Raw genomic sequence first — 26,146 nt, 5'->3', positions numbered from 1 at the left:
TCCTTTTGAAAATAAAGATTTTAAATCTATCCAGAGTTTTCATCCACACTAAATTCAATATTTCGTCTAGCCTGAATAAGGTCTGTTATAACATGATTATGGGATCCTGTTGCCACCAGGATTGTGTGACATTCAGAATGTAATTGTCTTTTAAATTTCAAATCAGCTTCTAAATTTGAAATGAGTTCACATTGCATTAACAAGACTTGAAAGGAAACTTTAAATAGTAACAAGACAAACTTTGAATGTTGGCTTGACAAGGCTTTATATTTTGGCTTTATTAAGTCTTAAGTTTAATGTGCCACCTTTAGAACTTTGCATTTAGTTAATATATTTCATAATTTATATTCACATTATTCCTTTGAGGTTTGGCCAATTCCATTCAAACTAAACTAAAGTGCATTTGATGTGTGCATGAGGACACTTTGGCTGTCTGCATGTCATGATGTTCAAATCATGCGCAAAGCCTATTTGTCTAGCTAACAGCAGAATGGTAGGGAATTACGGAATGATTCTTAGGTAAACAGAAGCTGCTATTCATTTTCTGCCATGATACTGAATTTATTAGCATGGTGTTAATACAGAAGCCTGCATTTTGCTTTAACACCCTCTTGTTTTTTCATGAATTTCGAAGACAAGTACATAGGATGATGAAATAGTGGCATATTCTGACAAGAGGATGCAATGCATCAAAGAAAGTGAATTCACAGACTCTCTAAAATACAGTGTAAAACTGCAGGAGGTATAATAGAGTTGAGCATTTTGATTACACATTGAACTATACATAAATTATCCATGAAGACACCTCCAGTCTATGAAGACACCTCCAGTTAATGTATGAATTCAAAACTAGTTTTGGTGCATAAACAAAACTTTCTTATAAGAAAGATGGTTTCAAAACTACTATTCCTTTCATGCTTTCCATCAAATAAAAACACAGCATAGAGCTAATTTTTCACTTTTCTATTCTCGTCTGTTCCATTTGACACTTTTATTCTCAGTAGGTGGGTCATGAAACATTCTAGAATTGGTTTGTTTAAAAACAAGTTTTTCACTTTGTACTTTAACAGGTTGGTGACTGTGCCTCAGGCATATAGGCCTCCTTATTGATGCTTGCATTGGGAGAAAATCTTAAACTATGGTGCTGACTTCAACAAATGAGCAAATGACAAACAACACTCTGTAGATTTAGCTGAAAGAGTGGAAAATCTGCTAACTGCCTCGTAACTTTTCAACTTCTACAAATCGTCAATCACTCTGCTGTTAGGTGGGTGGAAAAGGTATATCCTATAAGCAAACAACTTAAAGGGACAAACTGTCGTGGGACACAACGTGTCAGTGTGTCAGTACTTGAAGAACCATATGCCACATGTCATTTTGAAGAAACGAAGAAAGAACCCACATCTTAGAGAAAATGATCCATTGCTTCTATATGTCCCCAGATACAGTACCTGTCCTGTAATAATGAAGAAAAATAGATCAGTGTCATAGCTAAGTTCAGATGTTAAATGACTGTGGTAGGGTCAATGTTATTGTACTTTAAATTGAAGGGGAGAATGGGGCTGGTTGGCGATGTACTACAAATGAAAGCTTAGATAGAAAACAGACACACCTCATAATACATTAATGACTAATGTAAATGAGTGAAACATTAATCATTTTCAACCTGAAGTAATGCCACACACATTTCTGACATATTTTTCATGATATATGATTAAGTTAACAATGTTTTATAATGTTTTAACACTTTTTACATTGAACAATTAAGTTGATGCCAAAAATATGTTATATAAAGTTGAAGCAGTTTTGGGGGTATTTACAAGACACCGGTTTAAAAAATGAAAAACCTTTCATTTGTTTTGGTTGTTTATTTACATAACAACATTTTGGGTTTCCTGAAAATGCAAACTTTTTAAAACAGTTTCAAGGGTTTTTGAAACCATCTCTGTGTAAACTACATAAACAATAATTTGTACTACATGTTCACATGAGTTTCTTTACAAAGTAAAATTTATATAGTGGCCTGGCATGTATATGCCTAATACAGTGTTTTTTTTTTTTTTTTCGCAAATCTGTGTGAACAGGAAAGTGTTTTTACAACGATGTTGTCTTTATGCAAAGCATTTAAAAAATGCCAAGGAAAAACTTTTCTGATTTTAGTACATTCACACATAACACCTTTTATTTCGAATATGCAAGTAAATCCTTTCAGCATAGTTTTACACATTTCTGAAACTACAAAAATGTACAAGTAAGGTCTCTAATTTAACTTTTTAAATAAACGCGCGAAATTTGGCCGAGGCTGAGGCAACCATAGCAACAGCAGATGATCGCTGTTCCCTCGTTTTCGATACGATCATTTACCAACAAGAATAAAAACTGTTATTGTTTATCAATATTACTGTAATATATAATATATAATAAGGATTAATCTATTCGGCGATTATATCCACCCCGTTAACAACTATTTTCGCCCTATATAATTTTCTTTAGAATATATATATATAGGCTCTAACAGAGCCTTGAAAGCAATTGCACAATAAAAATGTATAATAATAAATAATAATGATACAATAGAAAAATAGCCTACTAGAAATAACAAAGACGGAATGCGTGGATCTAAAAAGACTTTCACATGTAGCTGACTTGCTGATGTCATTTTCTATCATTGCTCTATCCGAGTTCGGTCAGAGCGAGAAGAGGCACAATTTGCGCACACTCAAAAGAGCACACACCACAGCAGAGCTCGCGGAGCACTGTGAAAACACGAGATAGGTTGGTGGTGATGAACACAGACCGACGCTGAGCTCTATTGTATATCTGTAGCGTCACATCACCTCGAGCGCTGCGCGAGCGTGGACTGTCCTCGCTGCAGTAATCGCTGCGTCTCTCCCTTTCACCCCAAAGAAACCTCACCGCAGCTGTCAGCCGATTAGTGAGCACTTTCATCGCGTTTACCTTTTACAGTCTCCCGAAGCAGGACTCGTCAAACCTCCCTTTGCCTCTCCGTATCGGTAAGTCCCTCATGAATATGTGTTTTCGCTGGAATAAGAAACCTTTAGAAAGTCGTTATTGATTGACATGACGAGCTGGTTCATCTAGCCTACCTGTAGACTTGCAATACTCTGATAAATCTCAGAAGATGAAATGTGTATAATTATGAATAATTTTGTATAGACAAACCCCTCACCATTTTAATCCACTTCATTGTAAATATTATTAAAATTGACTGTGAGCAATATATGCATCACTGTGTGGGGATTATACAAATGTCATTATGAGTTAAAAACACCCAGAGTGTTACCAGAGGACACAGTAGTAAAGTTGAGGTCAAATAAATGGACATTTGTTGACAATGGCCCCAGGTGTACACGTCTAGTTGTGTATCTTACGTGGCTATGGGCTATCTACTGTGTGTCATTCTAGGGCTAGGTGAGAAATGTATTTGGCAGCACAGGTTGGTGCATATCATTTATTTTGTGCTTTTGACAGATTAGTGAGTCAAAAAAAAAGTCAATGAATGTGAACTGGATTCTTTTTGGAATTGTATTGTAATTTCCAAACCAATGCAAAATGATTCCAATAGAATACAGAATCTTAAGATTCAAATAAAATCATCCTTTGGTTCTTATGTCATTTCTTTATTATGTCATAAACCGAATGCTCCTTGTATTGTGTTTTGCTTCTGTACAGTTAAAGAATACCTGGAGCTTTGAAATCCTAAACATTTCCTTTAAATTAATTTAAATTAATTAATTTTGACGTCCTACAGGGGCATTTGTATTGTTTCTTCTAAATATCTAGTTTTAGTTTTGTGTTATGATAGAATTCTATAGGAATTTCCCAATAATATCACTTCCAGCTAGAAATTCCAACAAGATTACTTCAGGATTTATCAATTAGGAGGATATCATAATGCTGTTATATTGCTTTTTTATAGTTAAAAATGGTAAATTACTTGCTTGATCAACTGTCCTCTCTGCTAATACAGCTTCTCATATGCTGCAGAATCTGCATATGTACAAGGGTGAAAGAGCAGAAATGATAGCATAGTTACGTTTTAAGCATGTATCTCCTATAATCAATTACCTACAATCTTACACTCTCAAGGTCATACTGTAAAATAATGAAATAATTGAAATGTTTGTTATATAAAGTGACTGTCTGGATAAGCTACGTGCTAAATCATTTGGCTGGCTAAATTCACATGTGATATAATCTGTCAGGCTTGTGTGGATGGGAACACTGTTGTGATGAGTCGACTCAGGGTTTAAAACGCCTTTTGATCTCTGGACAGGGCTCAGTTTGCATAGTCATCATAATGCCTGCTAGTCAGTTCTTAGATGACACAAATGCTTGTACAACATAACGCATTGTTGTGTTGATCATACAGCATTTTTTGTAGCGCAAATATAAGATGATCTCAACATATACTCATAGTAAATCAGAATATGCTGTGTGCTCCACCGTGCCGCTGCTACTTTGGATGAACCACTGCTAGTCTTTGTGTATGCAAAAGATCAGTTTAATCCATCTGCATTACAGCAGTGTCGCGTGAAAAGGCAAAATCATTTTAAGAGATCGATTCAACCTGTGCAGTATAGTCACAGGGGACAGAGAATTCTCTCTGCTCTCCTGTTGCAGTAGAAATAGCACTGATGCAGCCTAAATGGAAAATGGAGTGGACTATTGCTTTTTTAGGTAGACAGGCTCTTTGGTTCCTTTTATAGCCTGCAGTGACCAATTATTTTCAAAACAGTAACAGTAGATCAAATGCACCTTATTGTTTAATCTTACACCACATTTTTTTTTGTCTAGAATTATGCAACAAGTAGCAATATCTCATTTTTGCATCTTATTATTATATATACATGGCAAATTCAATCCTAAACGTTGGAATAGTTTTTTTTTTTAAAGGTTTTGAAATGAGTTAGTTTTGGACAGTTTTCACAGCACTGAGACAAAAGATTATCATGCATCCTCGTAAAACTGTCCGCTAGAGTGCTCTTAAAAAGATTTAACAGTAGGATTTGGAAATTAGTATTGCATATGTAATTTCTGTAGTTGTTTCTCATTGTTAAAGTACATTGAAATTCCTCTCTGGAGAGTTTACTGAAAGTATATTACAATTTGGATAGCTTAGATGGGGGTCTAAATTTAAAGGGATAGTTCACCCAAGAATGATTGTTCTGTCAACATTTGCTCACCCTCATGTTGCTTCAAACCTAGGGATGTAACGATTAACTGTGAGCCGGTTGAAAATCGATTAAAAGATGTGACGATTCAAATCGGTTGAGGTGCAAAACAAATCACGATTCAATTAGGGGTAGGAGTTTATATGAATGTATGAATGTCTGAGGGGAACTTACTGTTTTTAGAAAAGTTTAGATGGTATTTTTTTCTTTTCATCTTGCCTCTATGCAATGCATATTAAAGTTCATAAGTGCAGCGCTGCTTTGTTTACAGTGGAAAACAATTAAACAAAATTACAAAATATACAAAAGATTTTGGATTTTTAGATTTTTAGATTTTGAAATTATACAATCAATTATACAATTTGTCCAACCAATAATAAAAGGACACATTTAATTAATAATTTGTAAAAATCATGAATCGAATCGTGAAATAAAAATTGTGAATCGAATCAAATAGTGAGTTGAGTGAATCTAAATAATTGTCTTTCTGGTGGAATACAAAACAAAGATAATTTGCCATCCAAACAATTTTGGTTACCATTGCATTGACTGCCATTTTATGAATAAAAAAAGTCTCAAAATATCTTCTTTTATGTTACACAGAAAAAAGAGAAGGTTATATAGGTTTGAAACAGCATGAGAGTGTGTAAAAAAAAGTTTTTTATTTTGTGTGAACTATGCCTTAACAATGAACATTCTGTCATTATTTCAAACATGAATTTTTCTTCAATTGAGCGACAAAAGAAAACCATTTTGACGTGTTCTTTTCCATACTGTGAAAAATATAAATTTGACCAGGGGCTGTAAAACTCCAAAAAGGGGGAAAATCCCAAAAGATAGCTTTGTGTGCGATTGAAGTTTTAGAAGAAAGTCATGTTCACATGACATCAGAAAATGATGAATTTTAATTTATGAGTAAGCTATTCAATCCTCAACTGGTAGAAATACTGTAAATCAGCGATATTATGAGAACCAAACGTTTCCACCAAATCCTGTTGACCAATTATTGGATCATTTGAACCTTCAGTTTTGTGGCTGGACAGAAATCATGTAAATCTTTGACATTCGAGGCATCAGCTGGATGAGGATTCAATTAGGAATGATCCCGATCATCTAATTAGTTTGGTATCATAAATCACACTCACAGAATGGGAATAAGCTATACGGCAATGCATTATTGCTGACTCATAGTCTGTATCAGGGCGGCTGTTTTTAGCTCTCTGAATTTGCTATGCTGTGATTTTTTCTCCTGGGTAGATCCCTTATAAAGAGAGGTATTCCCCAAGGACTTGGGCCTCCAATGCAGTCTTCAGCTTGGGTTATAACCCTAAGACGGGTTATGTTCCTGCCTTTAAAAGCACACCGGCTCACAATCCGGGCTTGATGGCTTAATTTTCACCAGGTTAACATGTAAATGTTTTTTTTTTTTTAGAAGTATTTTCTGCATTCCTGCCTTTAGAGAACAGTCAATGTGTGTCTTTTACTCCATTTGCCATTTGATTGAAAATAAAACGCAGTTGTGTGGGAAACTAAATTAGTACTCATTATCGTCAGCATCGCTGCTCGTTTGTCAGTCTCAGACTGAAAATTTATTGTAATGAACTTTGAAGCACAACGTTCTCATCGAGTGTTTATGTGAGCCTCTATGAATGTGATGAGAGCTCATCTGTATGATTTAGTAGCAGTGAAAAAATTAAAAAGCAGCAGAATTAATCAGCATTTCATCCGCAGCACTGTTGCCATGCTTTCCATCTCTCTTTCTGCTTTTATTTTAACCTTTATTAATGTAACAGAAGGATGGGCTTTTTTAATTTGTAAAAAAATTTAAATGTCACATTGAAGCTTAGGATGTGGTGATCTTTTGGTAATTATGCATATGATGCTTTGTTTAATTAACCCATTTCCCTGACAGTAACATACACACTGTGTGTGACAGCCATCTGGGGGAAAGATGCTAGGGGATGTGGGCAGGATAAAACACTGCTCGTCCTCCAAAGGGACAGACACATTTATGATAATAATTATAAGCTGAAATAGGGGATTCTTATGAGAAACCTCTCATGCCTAGTGAGATAATATATGACAGTCTATTCTGGAATACTCTCTAGGTGCTTTTTCATTTTCCCTGTGCTAAGACAACTGTATGAATGGCTTTGTGTTAATGAAAATGATGGGATCTTTCAAGAAAAACACTGCACTGTTTGTCCCACTGATTTAAGCCTCCTTTAAATGTAATCAGCTAGCATGGAATGATATAATCCACAATGACTCACTCAAGCCATCATATTCTGCCAGGCTTGCTTAGATTTATTTTAGCCATGATATTAATTATGAAATGAGTATTCCCGCTTGCAGTGTACCTTTAGTATATCAGTATTGGTGCACTTAGCTTAATATTCCATTTTCTCAAATTCAATTCAATTTGTGTTGCATATTTACAGTATATATAAACTGTAACTGTTACTCCATAGGCGATTTAAGATAAAGAAGAAACCTTGAATCCAGACTTAACTATAAAAGAATGCATTCTTGATTTGGAACTTATTTAAATGAATGTATGGTGAAACGGGTTCCTTTTCATGTTTGATTTTGTAGGTGATTATGATGTGGGAAATGAATGTGAGTTTTGCAGGGTTTTAAATGTTCTGTCTGGGTTTTTGAATACAAAAGTGTTTATATTTATACCAAATTTTGGGGTCAGATGATGTTTTGTATTTTGGAGAGAAATTTATAATTTATACAGTAAGGACGGTTTAAACTAGGGTTGCAAAAGGGTGGAAAATTTCCCAAAAATTACCAGAAGATTCCAAAGTTTCTGAAATGTTTCCGAAATTTTTCACAGTTTCACATAAAAATATTAAATAGCACAACTGTTTTCAACATTGATGATAAAGAAATGTTTTTGAGCACCAAATCAGCATGTTACAATGCTTTCTAAAAATCACGTGTAACAGAAGACTGGAGTAAAGATGCTAAAAATTTAACTTTAGCTCTACTCGGACATTAATTGTTGTCACCATTTACTGGGGGTAGTTGGTGATTTAATTGCCATCCGAATCCAGGCCGAATTTCCTACTGTTTTTTAACAAACACCAAGTTTGTTTGATAATTTAATTGCTGTACGAATCCATAGCTCTGATTTTACGAGAAAAAAAATGATTCGAAATTCAGTGTTTAAACCCTTTCTGAACACTCCAGAACACCGTACAGTAACTGTTGTACTTCAGTGTAATTTGCATACATATTTATTACTGAAATGCTGGAAAGTATTTGAAAGAACAATACTTTATAACTCCTCCACCCCAGCGACTGGGAGGAGAAAAAGAAAAGCATGTAAACATTTGAAATGGGTCTTTGTTATGGCAGCAGCAGGTATGCAATACAATTGAAAAATGTTTATTATAAACAGATATACACATAACTATATTGCGTATAACTATAGTGCATCTATTTACTTATTTTTAAACAAGAGATTTAAATAATCAAATAATAAAGAGTATTATATATGATAAAATATGCTTGGAATATTAAGAATACATTTTACATACATATTTTTTAAATACATTTTACACAATAATAAGAATACATTTGTGGATAAAATTAATTTTGGTTACATTAGACAACCATGTAAATTGCCACGTGAGCAGCGCATTCCTAGGTTTGTAGGATCACAGAACTCGATCCTCCACTGTGAATAAATCACCATCCGAATCCATGAGTTTTGTCACTGAGGTGATATGTAAATATGGAGAAACAATTACCCTCCAAATCGGGCTTTGGTCAGCATAAGAAACTTTCCAAATGGTAGTTTATCGGAGGGACATACTGTAAATGGCCTCAGTTTTGTAGAGCAACCTTTATACAGTTTATACAGTTCCCGCAGTTAAAATGAACTACAGCTCCAGGCAGAGTGAGATCACAGCTATTTTGATTTCTGTGCCTTGCAGACGCCATGGGGAAACAGAACAGCAAGCTGACCCCTGAGGTAATGGAGGACCTGGTGAAGAACACAGAATTTAATGAACATGAACTCAAACAGTGGTACAAAGGCTTCCTGAAGGATTGCCCCAGTGGCCGACTCAACCTGGATGAGTTCCAGCAGCTGTATGTTAAGGTAGGGATGCTAGCTGCTCTGTGATACACTGGCTTTTCGTTGGTCTTGCTCCAGACTGAAGAGGTCACTGAGGAGTGCATCAGATGCGCCATGTGATTTACAAGTGACTGGAAGAGCCCTCTGAGTCATTCAGTTGGATAGTCTGATGTATAATGTATAACTGGCACCACTCAGATCTCCAGGTCTAGCTGGCTATTCATACGGCTGGCTTCTTTATGGCATGTCAAGCACGAACAGTTGCTGTAATAATGGGTTTGCTCTCTTTATAGGGTTCAGTCATTTAGATTGTGAGGATATATATTATAGTTTTGACTGTCTGGCAAGGAAACATTTTGCTGCAGATTAGACTTTGTCTGCTGAGTGTATCTACTGTACAGCCTTGCAGATCCAATTATAATATGACACTACCTGCTGCATAATATGAATATGAATTATGTAAAGGCATTATGGAAGATCAGTTCTACTAAAAGCCAAAGTAAATAACCACACATCTCACAGCTCTGCTCAGAGACCACAATGTTTTCAGATTGGCTTGAAATGAACATAAATAACAGAAACCTGCTATAGGCCAAGTCTTTTAGTGATCAGGGATGGCTGGTTTTACAGCTAAATGATATTAATGAGATAGTTTTATTAAAATCCAAAGGAGAGGAAATGGATGGCTTCACATTAGCAGGGCACTGAGTTCATGCGGACTGGATTGAATGATTTTGTGTGTGTGTGTGTGTGTTCTGACACTTACACTGCTTGAGGCACAGCAATACTGGGAGGAGGTGTTTTGTGATTGGCTTTGGTCAGTGATGAATCATCCTACTTGCTTTTTAATTTAATTAATGTGGCTTAGGTGTTTTTAAATTTACATATTTATTTATTTTTATAAACGAGGCAGAATTACTTTAATTTTTGACTTATGTACCTTATGGGTATTGAGGGTGGAAGATCTCCTGCCAACACCGAAACTCGAACCAGAAACCTCCAGGAAACAAGTCCAATTCTCTTACCATTAGGCCACAGCTGCCCCTGATATTTATTTATTTATTTATTTATTTATTTATTTATTTATTTACTTACTTACTTACTAACTTACTTACTTACAATATGAGCATGAACCAATATGTGTGTGTTTTAAGATATTTTATTTAGAATCTTTTTTCTAAATTTATTTGTGGATAATTTTTTTTCCTTACCACTTATCAGGTTTAAAGTATTTGAGATGCTATCTTTGTACCGGTATAGTTTTTCTATAAATGTTGAGGCAATAATCTGAGCTCCTCTATATGGAGTTATAGAGGTAATAATTTGAGCCCAGGAATTAGCATGATTTGTATGGGCAAAGCTTAGGAGGCTGCTGGCATTGTCTTTCGTTCTGTTTTTGTGGAAGCCATATTGGTTGCTAAATTTAGCATCTTTTCAATGATTCATGACTTTTCAATAATAGGTTGCCAGACTAGACTGGGGATGAGATCAGTTCTATGGATAAAAGAACCGCTCTCTGCATTATCTGCAGATATTTGATACAGTTTGTACAGTAATCGTCTTTGGGGTCAGATGGTGTTGATCGCATAAATCCACCTGTTGATAACAAGTGCATCTTAAACAATAGACATACAGAAAATATCAGGACAGATTATAAACTGGAATAAAATTACACTGCCTTCCTTCAGACTCCAGCAGTGTCATACTAACTAGAGTATTTGGGAAATTATTACCCTTAAGGTTGCAATGCCTCTGTGATTAATCTGCCAGTAGTATACAGAGGTGAAGGCTGTACATGGTGTCAGTAAAGTGATCCCTTTGTCTGCTGGTGTTCAATTGTTTGCTACGGTTTCAGATGTTAATACTGTGACAACAGTGATGAGGTGCTGTGTTATGGACTTTAGGTTTGTGCTGAATGAAGCACTTGAATGCTGCATGTTCAGATCAAATTGCCAGTTAAAGAGATGACATACACGGTGAAGAGGTGGTTGGCAGGACACACGCATGTGACAGTAAATCTCTCGAGAAGAAGGGGACGGGGCAATGCAGGGGACATTATCTTTACCAGATAATTATTATTTTTTGTTTGACACCAGTTTGTTACATCACCCTCATCAGACAGCTCAGAGCTTCATGTTGTGGCCAAACGAAGAGCTGTGGTGGATCGAACATCGGCACTGATCTGATCTCACAGCACATGAATGTGGAACGACAGGGTGACGTCTGGTTTGCAGCCCTGGTGTGGCATAGACAATGATGTGGCTAGACATCTAGACATCAGTCTAATTCTGGGTAAATGTGAAGATTTCTTTGATTTGATGGATGATAATTTGAAGGTTTCATCACATGAATGTGTTGGGTCTAATATTCGAAGCCACCTATATGCAAAATTCTGTTTAGTTTAAAAATGCCAATTCAAACAATTGTAACATTTAGCAGTGAGATTCCATTTATTAACATTAGTTACTAACAATGAAAAATACTCCTAAAGCATTTACTAATGTTAATGTTATTTTCAAAATTTTATATAGTAAATTTTTTTTAAAGCAAATGTTGTATCTGTTAATATTATTTAATGGACTATCAACTAAAAATGAAAAGCTGTATTAACAAAGATTAACAAATGTCACAAATGCATTGCTTGTTAATACAATAATTAATGTTAACTAATGGGAGCTTATTGTAAAGTGTTAACAACAAATATTTGTTTTCCAGAAAATGAGCCGAATTTATTTTTTTAAATCATGCATTTTAATTCATTTTTACTTTTATTTGTGATTCTATCAGATAAAGCAACGAAATAATCACAATTTTAAAATAACAGCCAAACATAACACCAAACATCCTCGTATTATGAAGAAACTATATCAATACAAGCTTAAAACTGCTTATCAAGACATTTGATGGGGTTCTGGAAGTTATTTTATGTTTGACTGTCACTGCCACCTTGTTTCGATCAACCGCACAGTCAAACACATACACACACACACACACACACACACACATCGTCTGTTACAGCAGGCACATCATTGAAGTTGACTTCCAGTTGCAGTCACAACCAGAGAATTTTCTAAAATTAGTACACTTTCATTTTCCCACGCTGAGCATGACAAACATGCATAGGCTGTCTGGACCCATTTCTTTTTTGCACTTGTTTTGTGTGTACAAAGATACCAGAAAAATCAAAGCAAGCTTCTAGAGTTTCTAGTGCTTAATTTCTTGCACAAAGAAGTCATCACTTTAAATAGCATGTAACTTTAATTGGTTCATGGGAATTTTTCATCCCTTCTTGTGTTTAATTAGGTTTTTGTCAAATATAGACCTAAAAGAGAGGCATTTTGATTCTTCTTTTTTTTTAACATGGCATCACCAGTTGTCTTCTTTCATAGATTTTGGTGTGAGGAAGTTTGAACAAAAATGTATTCATGGTATTTGCTGTAAAGTCAGATTACGTGCAGCTACAAAGTGAAACCAACCAAAAGGATGCTTAATGTCAGATGGTGAAGTGGCAAGTGAGGCTGAACGACTGTCCATGTATCTTTAAGTACAGTAGCAGACGGGGGGGGGGGGGGGGGGGGTGGGATTGTCCTTTCTGTTGGAATGCAATAATGAATGACCCATGTACTCTGGATATATTGAAGTATCCATTTTGTTTAATGATAGCTTTGTGGAGAAGATGGAGGACCCCGGTGTCACACAAAGGTTGTCTTGGATAAGGAGACAAATTGCTTCCCTGCGATCGATAGGACACCATCTTATTCCCCATCCACAGTTCTTGTAAGATGACCTATCAAGGATAACAAGCCTCATTATTCAGTTGCATTTTTTCTTCATATTTCTAGTATCATTGTTTATTCAGGCTATCAATTAAATAATGTAAACATTTTCACATTGATGTATTTAATAATAATTATCATCATAATAATGGCTTTTTAGAAGAATAGTTGTCGGTCTCACAAAGGCCGGTGTATGACTCACACATTAAAAAGGCTTCAATATTATTGGATTTTTCTCAAAAATCATTAAGCTTTATTTTAGGTAATGACAGAGTACTTCATTTTTCAGAATGAACATAATATCAGAAGTGATACTCTTGAGTCATTGTGCATAACAGTAGTGTAACAGGGTTTGGGGGTTCTGCAGTTGTGGAAAAATTGTATTAATTAAATGAATGAGTGCAAATTCAACTTAAACATAGCTAACTAACTGCATTTACGTAACTTTAAGGTGAAAATATGTATTTTTTGCTCCTTTATAGCATCACCAAACTGATTTACAAAAAAGAATGAATCAAACTGAGCACACCCCCTGTTTTCCATTGGTCAGTCAAACAGATATACCCGCCCCAATCTCACACCTTTGGCTGAGACAGTGTTGTTGTTGTATTGGGCCAGTCAAAACTAACTAAAACCTAAAACCAACAGACCACGGTATTATATGAGAGACTTCTAGTTGTGTTGTGTCTCTTGGTTTCAGGTATACATGACAATTTATGAAAGGCATCAATGTCCAGATATGTGGAAAGCACCTTCAACCGCCATCCTAGTTTAATTAACTGAAAACATAACTGTTTCAGTATGTCTAAAACTGCTGTATTGGTCACCACAGCATAAAAAATATTTTATTTTATTTTATTTTATATATTGTCTTATCTTGATTTGTGGAATAAGAATGTCTGGCGCTCTAACTCCTGCTGCCCTCCCAACTTTTGCACACACAGACTGCATCCGTTTGAGAAGCTTTTCTTTATCATCAATGGAAGGCTAGCATATGTGTTCATGTGTTGACTGCAGTCTGCCTCACATGACTTTCTGTGATGTGCGAGGGCTGAATGGGTGGAAAATGCTCTGATGTTTCTCTTGATTAGCTGACGGTCACTAAAGCAGCCCAGTTCTTCTCTTCCCAATGTCACCTCAAGGTCTCCTGCCAGCAGAGTGCAGTGCTTGCCTGTGATCTATGGTCAGATGGGATGAGAATGCATCATACATTATTCAGAGAAGGGCTTTGATTGGCTGGACATGTGAAGGGGCTTGCGATTCCTATCTGATATTCACCTAGGGCTCTGACCAGCTCAAAGGTCACTTCCAGTGGGGTCAGAACATGCGCCCTTTGGCTAACCAACCCTGAACCTCAAACACTCAATCAGTTTACGAAGGGCAAATTAATCGCAGAGTGTAAAAAGTAGCCATAAACAAATATAGTGTAACTCAAGCTCAAGAAACATTTGCATGAATTGATTGTTTCCTTGTTTGTAGATGGGAATGTCACTGAAGCAGAACTGTTATGGGGTGCAATTGATTCAACCCTCATTACAAATGCCAAACTTATTGAGTCCTCAGCTTTAAATTAAAAGTTTGAATGCACTGAAAAGAAATGCGGTTCTCAGAGACGTCATCAGTCTGTCATTTCGAGAGAATTAAGGAAATTGCATTGCAGCGGCACTCTGTATTGGTATTTAAATCAACCCTGACCATTCATGAAAATGAATGAACTGTTTGTTGTTCTTCCCACTCAGAATCAGATCCAAAGTGAACAGTTAGGAATAAAAAGTGTTTACATAATGCTATCGGGGACCGTTGTAGTAATGGAAGGCTAGTGTTAGCCAAGCTCAATAATCCCTTGGGCACATTGCCCATATAATTCAATCAGTAGTGCAGGGGGAGGGTGATTATCCATGACCCCTGTGTTAGCGAAGTCAACTCAGTTTGTGGTGCTAACCCGCCTTCTCGGGATATTGTGTTAACTTAGTCTTATTCCTTTGAGACCTTATTATCTGCTTGTTGAAATCCTAGCGCTGTAGAGGCCTAAGGGCTATCTGGAGCTTCTCTGATGCACTGGATCACAGGAATAATGTATTAGGCTGAAAAGTTTGTTTGGACTGGCTACAGCATGCAGCTATATAATAATACAGTTTATTAAAAGGATACTTCCCCTGAAAATTCTGTCATTAATTACTCACCCACATCTTGTTCCAAACACGTAAAGACCTTGAACCACTGATGTCACATGGATTATTTTAACGAAGTCCTTACTACATTTCCGGGCCATGAACATGGTAGTTGCAATGCTGTCTATGCAGGATCAGAAAGTTCTGGGATTTCATCAAAAATATCTTAATATGTTTTCTGAATTTGAATGAAGGTCTTGTGCCTTTGGAACAACATGAGGGTGAGTAATTAATGAGAGAATTTTAATTTTGATCTATCCCTTTAAACTGTATGTGGTATATTGCAAAACTCACTAATAATAATGGATTTTGAAGTGCCATTATATTAACATGAACTTTAGTAAGGGTCCAAACTTATTGTTCCTAAAGGTTGCAGATAATGCGCTGCCATCTAAAATTGAAGCAAAACCACTGATGTAAAAATCTAATTAAGAATGTAATTTTTCTCTTAAAGAGTGATTTTCTTTTTTTTTAATCTTCATGGAATTAAAAAAAAAAAGCGAGGGTAAAACATTTGTTATATACAGAGGACATAGTTTATCTTTTATGCTCATCAAGGGTGAATTTATTTAATCAAAAGGGCAGTGAAAACAATCTTTTGTATTTTAATATTTTAATATTTATTTATATTAATTAATTAATATTTCAGAATAGAATTTATTCCTTTGATGCAAAGCTGAATTTTCAGCAGCAGTTATTCTAGTCTTCAGAGTCATATGATCTTTCAGAAATCATTCTAACATGCTGATTTGGTGCTCAAGCAATATTTATTATTATCAATGTTGTCAAAAAGTGTGTTGTTTGATATTTCTGTGGATACAAAATTACACGTGATTATTTGATGTATAGCAAGTTACAAAGAACAACATTTATTTGAAAAAATCTCTACTGTCACTTTTTATCAAATTAATGTTGGAAATGAAAAAAAAAAAAAATAAGAAAAGATTAAAACCGTGTCTCGAGGCCCCTTCATTGTGCTCCATTTCATTGGACTCTGCCTAACTATCAGCCTCATTTAATCTGGGCTCCCTTAAGAACAAATAATCTACTAGTTATTTAGGCAACCCAGTGATTAGTTGGTTTTGAAAATATGTAATTATGTGAAATGTATCTATTATGTTGCAGTCACTGTAGATTTGCTGGCTGTTTAAAATGTAATTTTCAAAGTTGCACTACTTGCACACATCATGCACACTGATCACATCAAATAATACAGTGCAACTGCAACTAACTAAGGAAATCCATATAAACCACTGGGTTAATCTGTATCATGACTTGAGACATTGCAATTTCCGTGCCAATGCCTGAAACAAACCTCCCCAGGGAATTCAAACATAGCATTGAGACCCAAACCTGAAACTTCATAAAGAGAGAAAAAAAATATCATAGGAGATATGCAAACAGTTTATTTGATAATTTGCATGAAATGACTCTAGATAGATATGTAAGGATGTGCATTATGTCCCAGAAATTGAGCGTCAGCGTCAGTTCTGGCAGGCCAGGTAGTCAAGACGCTGCTAATGCTATTTATCAATAACACTGTCCTGTCAGCTGATCTGCTCCAGCTGGTTAACTCCCCTCGCTGCTCAATGGCCAAAGCTCAAACAAGGCGCCCTATTTAAAGCACATTCAGTTGCTCACACAGGCTGCTGCTCGCTTCTGCTGCCCACCACCTCCCCAGCTCCTCCTTATGCATAACGTGGCATTTGCTTTATGTTGGTTGCTCTGTTCTCGGGGGATATTTTAGCTCCCACAGTCCTAAACTGCATGAGCGTTGCCTAATGCTGCTGCTGCTGCTGTCCTCTGACTCTCTGCTATTTCATGGTGCTCATGAAAGGTCAGAGGACAGAGCCATACCGCCAAATTTCAATTCAGGAATATCAACTGTTTGCAATCTAATCAATAAAAATTCTAAATTTATTTTTGTTGTCTGTGTTCTCTTGACTTAATGGACCTGACAGAAATGGCTAAGTAGACATGTATTGCCATAACATGTCATTACTACTCAATCATTCCCAGGCTAATTAGACAGTTATTAGCAATTCAATAGGTACAGTTGATCTGAGGAGCTTGAATTTGCTTTGTAGCTCTAACTCAAGTGTAAAAGCAGGCCAAACCCAGAACAGCATGCCACCATCAGTTTACATAATCCATATCTGAGCTTAGCGATGCTCGTTAGCATGCTAATTTAAATTTAGTGCAGATGGTATGCTGTCTTTTGCTGAATAAGAGAGTTTTTTAACTTCACTCATTTCTCAGCAGGAGGATGATATCATGTCGTTGTGGCATACACCTTCTGAATTCTTTCCTTGGCCTGTCGTGAAGTAACTTGTGTATGTTGGGGGGAAAGGAAAGGTTGCATAAATTATAAGACATTGTTTATTCATGATTCATGGGCTTCAAGAGAAGCACTTTGCTGTAAAGGAAGAAAAAGGCTTTTAAAATGTTCTCGTATAGAGGAGTGGATGAGAATCAGTCATGTGTAATTCATTTACTCTGTACATTTCATGGGTTGTGAAGTTCTGTGACAAAGTGGGTCATTTTTAATCTTTAAAGGAGAAGTATTTTTTTATGTTAAGAAGGTAAATCTTTGTTTTGGTTTAATATGTTTAGCATTAATACTTGAAAAAGGACATAAATATAAGATGAACAACACTTAAAAAAGCTTAAATGAAAACTGAGAAATGTTACTTTGCAAACTAAATGAAATTCTATGTTGAAGTACTAAAATTACTAAAATTATAATAAAACTAATAAAACATGCCAAAAGCACAAAAAAAGACTGGAAATATAAAAAGTGAATTCAAAATATTAATAAATATTATAGGCCTAATAGTATATAACCAATATTAAAATGAGACCGTAACAAAAACTACAATTCAATGGTTGTTGTCTTTTTATTTCATTTTATGTTATTTCTTTTGCTTTTTTTTTTTTTTGGTAAGGGTGAATGAACACTTTTAGTGTTTGTGGCATTTAAAAGGTTAATGTCTGGATGGTTAGCAAAGCACCATTACCCCCTACTGGTGGATACTGTGATTATACCACTTGGAAAAAGGCATTTCAAAATTAGCTGTGTGACCTTACCAAATAAAGCGTATGCAACATTTTTGGCTGTATTTCATTATATTATCCAGTAATTCATGCTTTTTTAATGTCCAGTTCTTTTTTATAAAGCTCTTAATGCTGACATATAATGGCCAACTCAGAATTGGCATTAGTCAAGGGGTTGAGACTATGGGCATTGCAGGTCTCTTCAAAAGGTGTTCTGATGAAGAACTTAACAGCTCTTATAAACAGACATAACTTATTGATTATGATTGTCAAAATGAGTGCTGCCACAATTTTGTAGCTGTTTTTTTAGTAGGCGTCTGATTGTGTTGACCACTGTACAGCACATGTAGGTGTGTTTGTGTGTGTGTTATGCTGAGAGATATGGCAATCTTCCAGCTCAGGCATTACCATCCAGCCGGTTAGTGTTATCACCGCTGAGGTCAGCCCTGCTGTAGAAGCCAGTTGATTTGAACTGCATGCTGAGCCCTCAACAGCTGTCTCTCCTTTGCTCACTGTGGAGGTTTATATGTGTGATGACAGTGTTGACAGCTTGCATGGTGACTAAGATGTTGTAGGAATGTGCTTTTGTTGCATGTCTTGATGGCAAGCAGAGGAATCTGGATCTGCTGAGCGCACTTTTACCCTGTAGTGCTGCCTTCTGTAGAGCGTATTGCTAGAAATGCCACAGTTCATGGGTTTGACTCACGGTTATCACGCATACAAATAAAGTCATTACAAGCATTATGATGGTTGACTAGTCAATTAGTGAAAGTTATTAAAATTCTAGCCTATTAATAAGTCAAAGAATTTTGCATTCTTAATTCCAAAAAACTACATTTTAATTAGCACAAAAGGAATTTGTCCTACGTATATACATATATACATAAATGATTGATCATTAATATAAATACATACAGACAAACATTAAAAGCACATTGTATACATTTAACTGAATCTTACAGTAATATACATGCTTAATAAATACCTGTAATTGTAGTTTCATAAATGGTATTTCAATAGCATTAATAAGTGATAGAATAATGTTTGATTCTGTTAAAGAATTAGTTCATGTGACATCAGTGGTTCAGCCGTAATTTTATGAAGCTGTACGAGAATACTTTTGTGCACAAAGAAAGCAAAAACAAAACTTTTCTTCAAAATTTCAGCTTCATACAATTAAAGTTGATCCACTGATGTTCACATGGACTGTTTTAGCAATGTCCTTACTACCTTTCTGGGCCTTGAATGTTTTAGTTGCTTGGTAGTTCCAAAGATGAACGAAGGTCTTACGGGTTTGGAATGACATGAGGGTGAGTAATTTATCACAGAACTTTCAAATTTGGGTAAACTAATATTAATAGTATTCTTAATTTTATTAATCAAAAATCTATAAGCTAATCAATTTAATTATTAACAACAAATATTTGTATTTCCTGTATAGATGGTTTTTATCTTGTTCTTTAGACTTCTTCAGATTAGCCAAATAGTGGAAGCTATGCACTGTGTGTTTTAAAAGCAACTGTAAAGCTAAATTCAGGTTGTTTAGACAAACAGTCAATGTTTCATTCATTCCACTGCTGTTTACACCATCCTGCAAAACTGGATAGAAATGTAAACCGTCAAGCTATACTATGATTGGGGTCTATTTATTTTTATTTATTTTTTTACATGTTTTTTAAAAGACATTTCTTGTGTTCACCAAAAAAACAGTAAACACAGTAATATTCCAAAAAATAAAATCTTTATAAATAATGTTTTTTATTATTATTTCAAATGACTATTCTTTATTTGAATATATTTTAAAATGTAATTTATACCAGTGATGGCAAAGCTGAATTTTCAGCTGCCATTGCCCCAGGCGTCAGTGTCATATGATCCTTCAGAAATGCTGATGTGGTGCTTAAGTAACATTTCAATTATTATCAGTGTTGAAAACAGTTGTGCTGCTTAATATATTAGAGGACACTGGGATGCCTTATTTCCAGTATTCTTTGATTAATTAAAAAAAAATGGAAATATAAATATTTGCCAACACTGTACACATCTTTACTGTCTCTTTTGATCAACTTAATGCAGCCTTGCTGACTGAAAGTATAATTTTCTTATTTTTTTGTTACAAAACAAATCATCCTGACCCCAAACTTTGAAATAAATGGTATTATGGCTTTCAAAAAAAACAAAACAATTTACTATAAAATAAGAATAAAAAAAACACAAGGTATGTTATTCTGCAATGTCTTGAATATGGCAAATTACTGTTCTTCTCCTTTATGTACCCATCAGAGAATAGATACTTGGATCTTGATCAGGTGGCATTCCCACATGAATGCATGTCTTCTGACACAGTACACATGTGAAGATCTATTTCTACATTCAGTTCTTGGATCCAAAAGACAGTAAAAAGAAGAATATTAATGTAATGTGAAAGTTGAGAATTTCTCACAGCCATGCCCTAGATAGTTATAAAAAAAAAAACTCTCTTTTACATAACAAAACATTTCGTAACCTGCCAGATTTAACCGGAAGAATTTAGGGAGGGGGCCGCGCACCACAGCAGCAGCTCTCCAGTTCTTCATGACTTGCACTTTGTTTTCTTTTGCTCTCCTTTACTTTGGTGAAGGGCAAGGCCATATGGAGCAGAAGGACCAGCCCCATGAGAGAATCATTTTGCATGTGTGCAGGGTACATCGCAGTGTGCATTACTTCCTGTCTCAGCTCTCTTTTCTCTACCCAGTGCCAGTCTGGCAGGGGCTTATGACCGGTCCTGTGCTACCCCAGAGGAGTAGTTTGACAGTGTGTGAACTCTTTGATATATGAGAGCACTCTGCATCTTCACAGGGTGGCGCTGTGTTCGATCGTTTGATTTTGTGCTGGCTGAGTTCTGATGTACGGAGCCTCGCACATAGCATTCAGTAATAAAAGTAGACTAAATCGTGCGCACAATTTACTATTTTGTTCCCTCGATTTGCTTAATCATGTACGCGATTTATAATCCAAGAGAACAAATGAGTAAATTGTGCAGACGTTTTAGCAAATCTAGGGAACGAAATAGTAATTGTGTGCACGTTTTAGTACATCGAGAGAATGGATTAGTAAATCGTGAGCACAATTTATTAATTTTTTCTTGCATGTCATGTGCAGTGCTTTGTACCGATGAGATCAGAGACAGCTGCCATCCCATCAGCCTTAGCTAGTGGGTTTATGAGTGGGTGTCCATTCAAGGATATCTGCAATGTGCATAGGATATATCTAATTCCACTGTGTTAAGTTTGGGTTACACTGACAAAAAAAAAAAAAAAAAGATAGAAATTACTGAAATTACTAACATTTTTAGCTGGTGAAAATACTAGTGTTCTAATAATTTTGGCGTGTTAGTGTTCCAACAATATTTTTAAATATTCAACTCCATCATTAACCTTCTTGAACCCCTGAAATACACATAATGCCATGGTGGGGACTTTCCATTGACTTCTGACATGTTCTGTCATCTATCTCAATCCCTAAACACACAAAACTTTCTGCATTTTTATATACATTATTTAGTTTGTTTACTATTTTGCTTGAAGAACTTTGTCTGCTCCTGGTTATGTAGGTGATTTCAGCTTTTGTCGTCCTTGCGGCACACACACACTCACACACACTCTTTTCTCTCATTTGGTGAAAACTACGAGAGTCTCATTTCCCAGTCTTTGAGCGTGGCATCTGTTCCTGAGTGCTCAGAATTTATTATTAGCTTAGTTCAGCTCTGCCATCACACTCCAGTGATTCCATCGGGTAATATTTAGCAGCCAAATAACTGTACACTCAAATGTGAGGTTAGATAACATTTAAAAACCTTCTTGTGATTTAGCAAATTGCTTTTTGGCTTATAAAACATGATATATTTTGTGTGTTGTCCACGGTGCCTATAAATCTTCACTTTACCTGAGTCTCTGCAGCTTGGCGCCAGCATAAAAACCCTTTATCCCCCCCCTGTTGCTCATTAGTTTGGAAATCAGTGGTGTTTTGGGCACAATAGGTGACAAATAGCGTTTGGCTGGGACTACACTGGGAACAGGTGAATATCATTTTTACCCTCAGTCATTGAGAGGGTAACAGCATTAGGAGGGGATGATACCATCCTTCAAAGAGGAGCTGTGTGTTGATCTTGTAGTGGCACAGACAGATTACACTGCTCACGTCCGCATTGCAGCCCTCTTCTGCAAAGAGGCAGGCATTGCACTAGGCATTGATGGTCTTAGTTAACAGACACATACTGTACATACATACACTCACCCACCCACCACAAAAAAAAAAATTATGCATTCATAGTGATATCTGTGAAGTTCCTGTTTTTAGCTTGATGCAACTAAATGATATTTGAAAAGGCACTAAAATTAGGCAGGTTTTTAATGTGAGAAAATGTAAAGATGAGCATTTCTGACTAACAGAAATAACAGTCATTAAACTTTTCCTAATTTGCAGTACCGTTTAAGTCTCTTATGCCCATCAAGGCTGCATATATTTGATCAAAAATATAGAAAACAGTAATATTGTGAAATATTATTACAATAAAAAAACGTTTTGTTTTAATATATTTTTTATTTGAAAATGCTGTTTATTCCTGTCATGGTAGAGCTGAATTTTCAATAGCCATTACTGTTCAAAGCATTAATGTTGAAAACAGTTGCTGTTTTTTGTGGAAACAGTTATGCGTCTTTCTTCCCCTAACTTAAAGGGGTCATATGATGCTTTTTTAAAGATCATTATTTTGTGTATTTGGTGTAACAGAATCCCAAACGTTTGAACAATAGTGTATTTCTGCTGTTTCAGACGTATTTTTTTCTGTGCATCAAGTTCAGGAACTTTTTGTATCGTTTTCCTCTTTTTCAGTTTTTCCCTTATGGTGATGCCTCAAAGTTTGCTCAGCACGCTTTCAGAACCTTCGACAAGAATGGAGACGGCACCATCGACTTCAGAGAGTTCATCTGTGCCCTTTCCATCACATCACGAGGCAGCTTTGAACAGAAACTCAACTGGGCCTTTAACATGTACGACCTGGACGGAGACGGCAAAATCACACGAGTTGAGATGCTTGAGATCATTGAGGTACTCGATTCAGTCTGTTGTCCTGTTTACTTGCATACAAAGCAATAAATAACTAAAATGACTTCTTATTTTATGGATTATTTCAACTTGGCTGTTACCTAACTTTTTACTAACTAAAATTCCATTCAAAATCCATCTTCTTGAATAAGCTATATTATTATTTCTGTATTTTTTGAGCACCCCTATTTAAATTCCCACTGACTTTTCCAGTTTTTAAGATTTTTATGTTCTACATAACCACAATTTCTACCAAATAAACTATTTTAGAACTCAGCATAACTAGAAAAACTAATATTAATTATAAAAATGACCATAGAGTTACATGATTTTGTTAATTTACAAGACTTTTCCAGGTCTAGAAATATCACTTTTAAAATCATTTTATGTTTTTTTCAAGACTGGGGGAATCTTGGTTATTAATGTCTTGGTTTTCAGTTGTTTTGCTTTGTTTTAATTTCTGTTTTGCCATATTTGAAGTCATCTTGAGGCCTCCCTACAAGTTGACAACTGTGGTTCTACTGTATATATGGAGTGGGTCGCCCTCTCATGGTCAGAAAGAGAAAAAAAGGCAATAAAGGGACTGATTTGAGGAAAGTCACCTGTATTAAGCAGCATTAGCTCAGTGTGTCTTTGACTCTTCTACGAGTTTTAATTAACCCATCTTGTTCTATTTTTCTCGTAAAGGCAATCTACAAGATGGTGGGGACTGTTATCATGATGAAGATGAATGAGGACGGCCTGACGCCCGAGCAGCGGGTTGACAAAATCTTCAGTAAGATGGATAAGAACAACGACGACCAGATCACATTGGAAGAGTTCAAAGAAGCAGCAAAGAGTGACCCGTCCATTGTATTACTGCTGCAGTGTGACCTGCAAAAATGAGCGTCTAGGAAAAGAGCCAGGGACTGCACAAATGATTAATGTTCCATTCAGTTTGCAGCTATTTCCACTGATAAAAAAATTGCTTGGACTACCTTTCAATGAATCCGCTTCATGTGTTTGAAACACTTGTGTGCATGAGAATGTTCTTTGCTAACGAATTTCACATACGAATACCTTTGCACACACAAATACACTCTCACACACACATATGTGCATACACTGAAATGCATACTCACACACAGACCATGCCATGCACAAATAGAATTATATGAATATTAATATACATATATATTGAGTTGTCGAAATTAACTGCCAAAATGTGAAGAGTGTGCAAAGTACCTTCTTAATCCACTGGAGCTTGCGCATCACTGATGTGCTGTATTAAATCGAGCTACTATTTATTGTACTGATGCTAGCTATGTGTACCATATACTGCGTAATGTCATCCCAACTGATTCTTATGGTAATCGTAACTGTTACGGATTTACCCAATCGTCTAGATGGACAAAAAGATAAGCTCATGTCCATCTAACTTTTCCCTTCAAATGTGCTTGTACTGTTGGTGAATATAAATGTAGTTTATTCGCATGCCATTAGGTTTGCCTTAAGAGTACTTCCCTCATTTGCATCCTGCATTAAGAATGATAACAAGCCTTATTTAAAAGAAACATTTGAGATGTGAAAAAGAGTTAGATGGATAATTTGTTGGTTTCACAGAGATTTGTGATGCATTGATGGGAAAAGGCTAGTTGGCTACACCTTCTATGTCTAGCATGTACATCACATGAGAGGGATTCGCTGTGGCCGAATGTAATCTGTCGGAGAGCATACATTCATTCTCATGGTCGAAATATTACGGCATAAAAAATATTCCCATATTAAACCTACAAGCTGTGCAGTTTCAGAATGTCATCAAATATAATAAATTGCACATCAGTGTGCAGATTTATGTGGGGCCTGAGCATGGAATGAATTTATGAAGATCATTTTTAGGGTTAAAGTGATATTAAAATAATGATTTTGCCCTAAAAAATGTACCTGTTCAAACCCGTTCTTGACAGCTAAATTGTCTAAGACTGTATTTATTCCTACTTTTTACATGCTGCTCTTTTAAAGGCTAGTCCTGAGGTTATTACATTTTAAATCCAGACATTTGCACCAACTGCACATTTTGAGCACCAACTCGATTTCTAAAGAAGCACATTTCTGTGCTTCATTTGAAAGTACATTCTGCCAGTGTCAAGAGCTTTACACAAGCATAACCTTTGTCATTGTAATGTTTACTTACGTAGGCACCGCACCAAATTCATGCAATGGCGAACTTTTCCAATTTAAAAGTTATTTTGTACATGTAGCATGTATTGTGCCCCTGATGCAATAGCTGCACTACTTCTTGTGTTGTGGTTTAAACTAATAAAAGAGTATATGGGATTTTTTTTCTCAATGTCAGAGTTTGATTTGAAAGAACTGGAGCATGTATTTAAGGAAATGTATTACCTGCAATTACAATATAATTTGTTTCTCAGCACATTTCAGGACTGATGAGTACATTTTATGTATAGTCTGTATTGACTTTTGAGAAGAAATTTCCTTGTACTGTAATTTAAGGAAGAAGGTGAAAGCTAGCATTTTAATTAGAGAATGGAAAATGCCTGTTATAATTGTATAATAAAAACAAAGAAAACAGATAGAATACAATAATTAGAAAAGCTAGTGTTTTTTAAGAAAACAAGCAGTTAGTAAATGAATACAGTGAAAGTCTAAAAGGGAAATTTTTTAAAGAATAGAATTAAAATAGAGAGTGCTAGAGTTAGAGGGTCAAATAAATCTCGGCAATATGTATTGAAGTCTATAACAAAATAAATTAAAAGGCTGCGCAAGCGCATCCTC

At 35.7% G+C, this 26,146-nt stretch overlaps 1 protein-coding gene across 1 annotated transcript; it reads left to right on the top strand.

Moving 5' to 3' along the window:
- The first annotated feature begins 2,685 nt into the window (after positions 1 to 2,685).
- LOC127983395 (visinin-like protein 1) lies at positions 2,686 to 25,687 on the top strand. Its single transcript, XM_052585572.1, has 4 exons — positions 2,686 to 3,014; positions 9,143 to 9,309; positions 23,159 to 23,374; positions 24,059 to 25,687. The coding sequence occupies exons 2-4, from the start codon at positions 9,148 to 9,150 to the stop codon at positions 24,254 to 24,256; spliced, it is 576 nt and encodes a 191-aa protein (XP_052441532.1). The 5' UTR covers positions 2,686 to 3,014; positions 9,143 to 9,147; the 3' UTR covers positions 24,257 to 25,687.
- The last annotated feature ends 459 nt before the right edge of the window (positions 25,688 to 26,146 follow it).

Source organism: Carassius gibelio, chromosome B20 (genome assembly GCF_023724105.1).
Source record: "Carassius gibelio isolate Cgi1373 ecotype wild population from Czech Republic chromosome B20, carGib1.2-hapl.c, whole genome shotgun sequence".
NCBI lineage: Eukaryota > Metazoa > Chordata > Actinopteri > Cypriniformes > Cyprinidae > Carassius > Carassius gibelio.
The sequence above is the reverse complement of the archived record's forward strand: the minus strand, read 5'-3'. Positions and strand labels throughout refer to the sequence as shown.

Excerpts from the sequence above, each read along its gene's own strand:
- LOC127983395 (XM_052585572.1), top strand. The coding sequence starts at position 9,148 with ATGGGGAAACAGAACAGCAAGCTGACCCCTGAGGTAATGGAGGACCTG. Across the intron at positions 9,310-23,158 it reads TCCAGCAGCTGTATGTTAAG|TTTTTCCCTTATGGTGATGC; the intron begins GTAGGGATGCTA and ends CCTCTTTTTCAG. Across the intron at positions 23,375-24,058 it reads AGATGCTTGAGATCATTGAG|GCAATCTACAAGATGGTGGG; the intron begins GTACTCGATTCA and ends TTTCTCGTAAAG.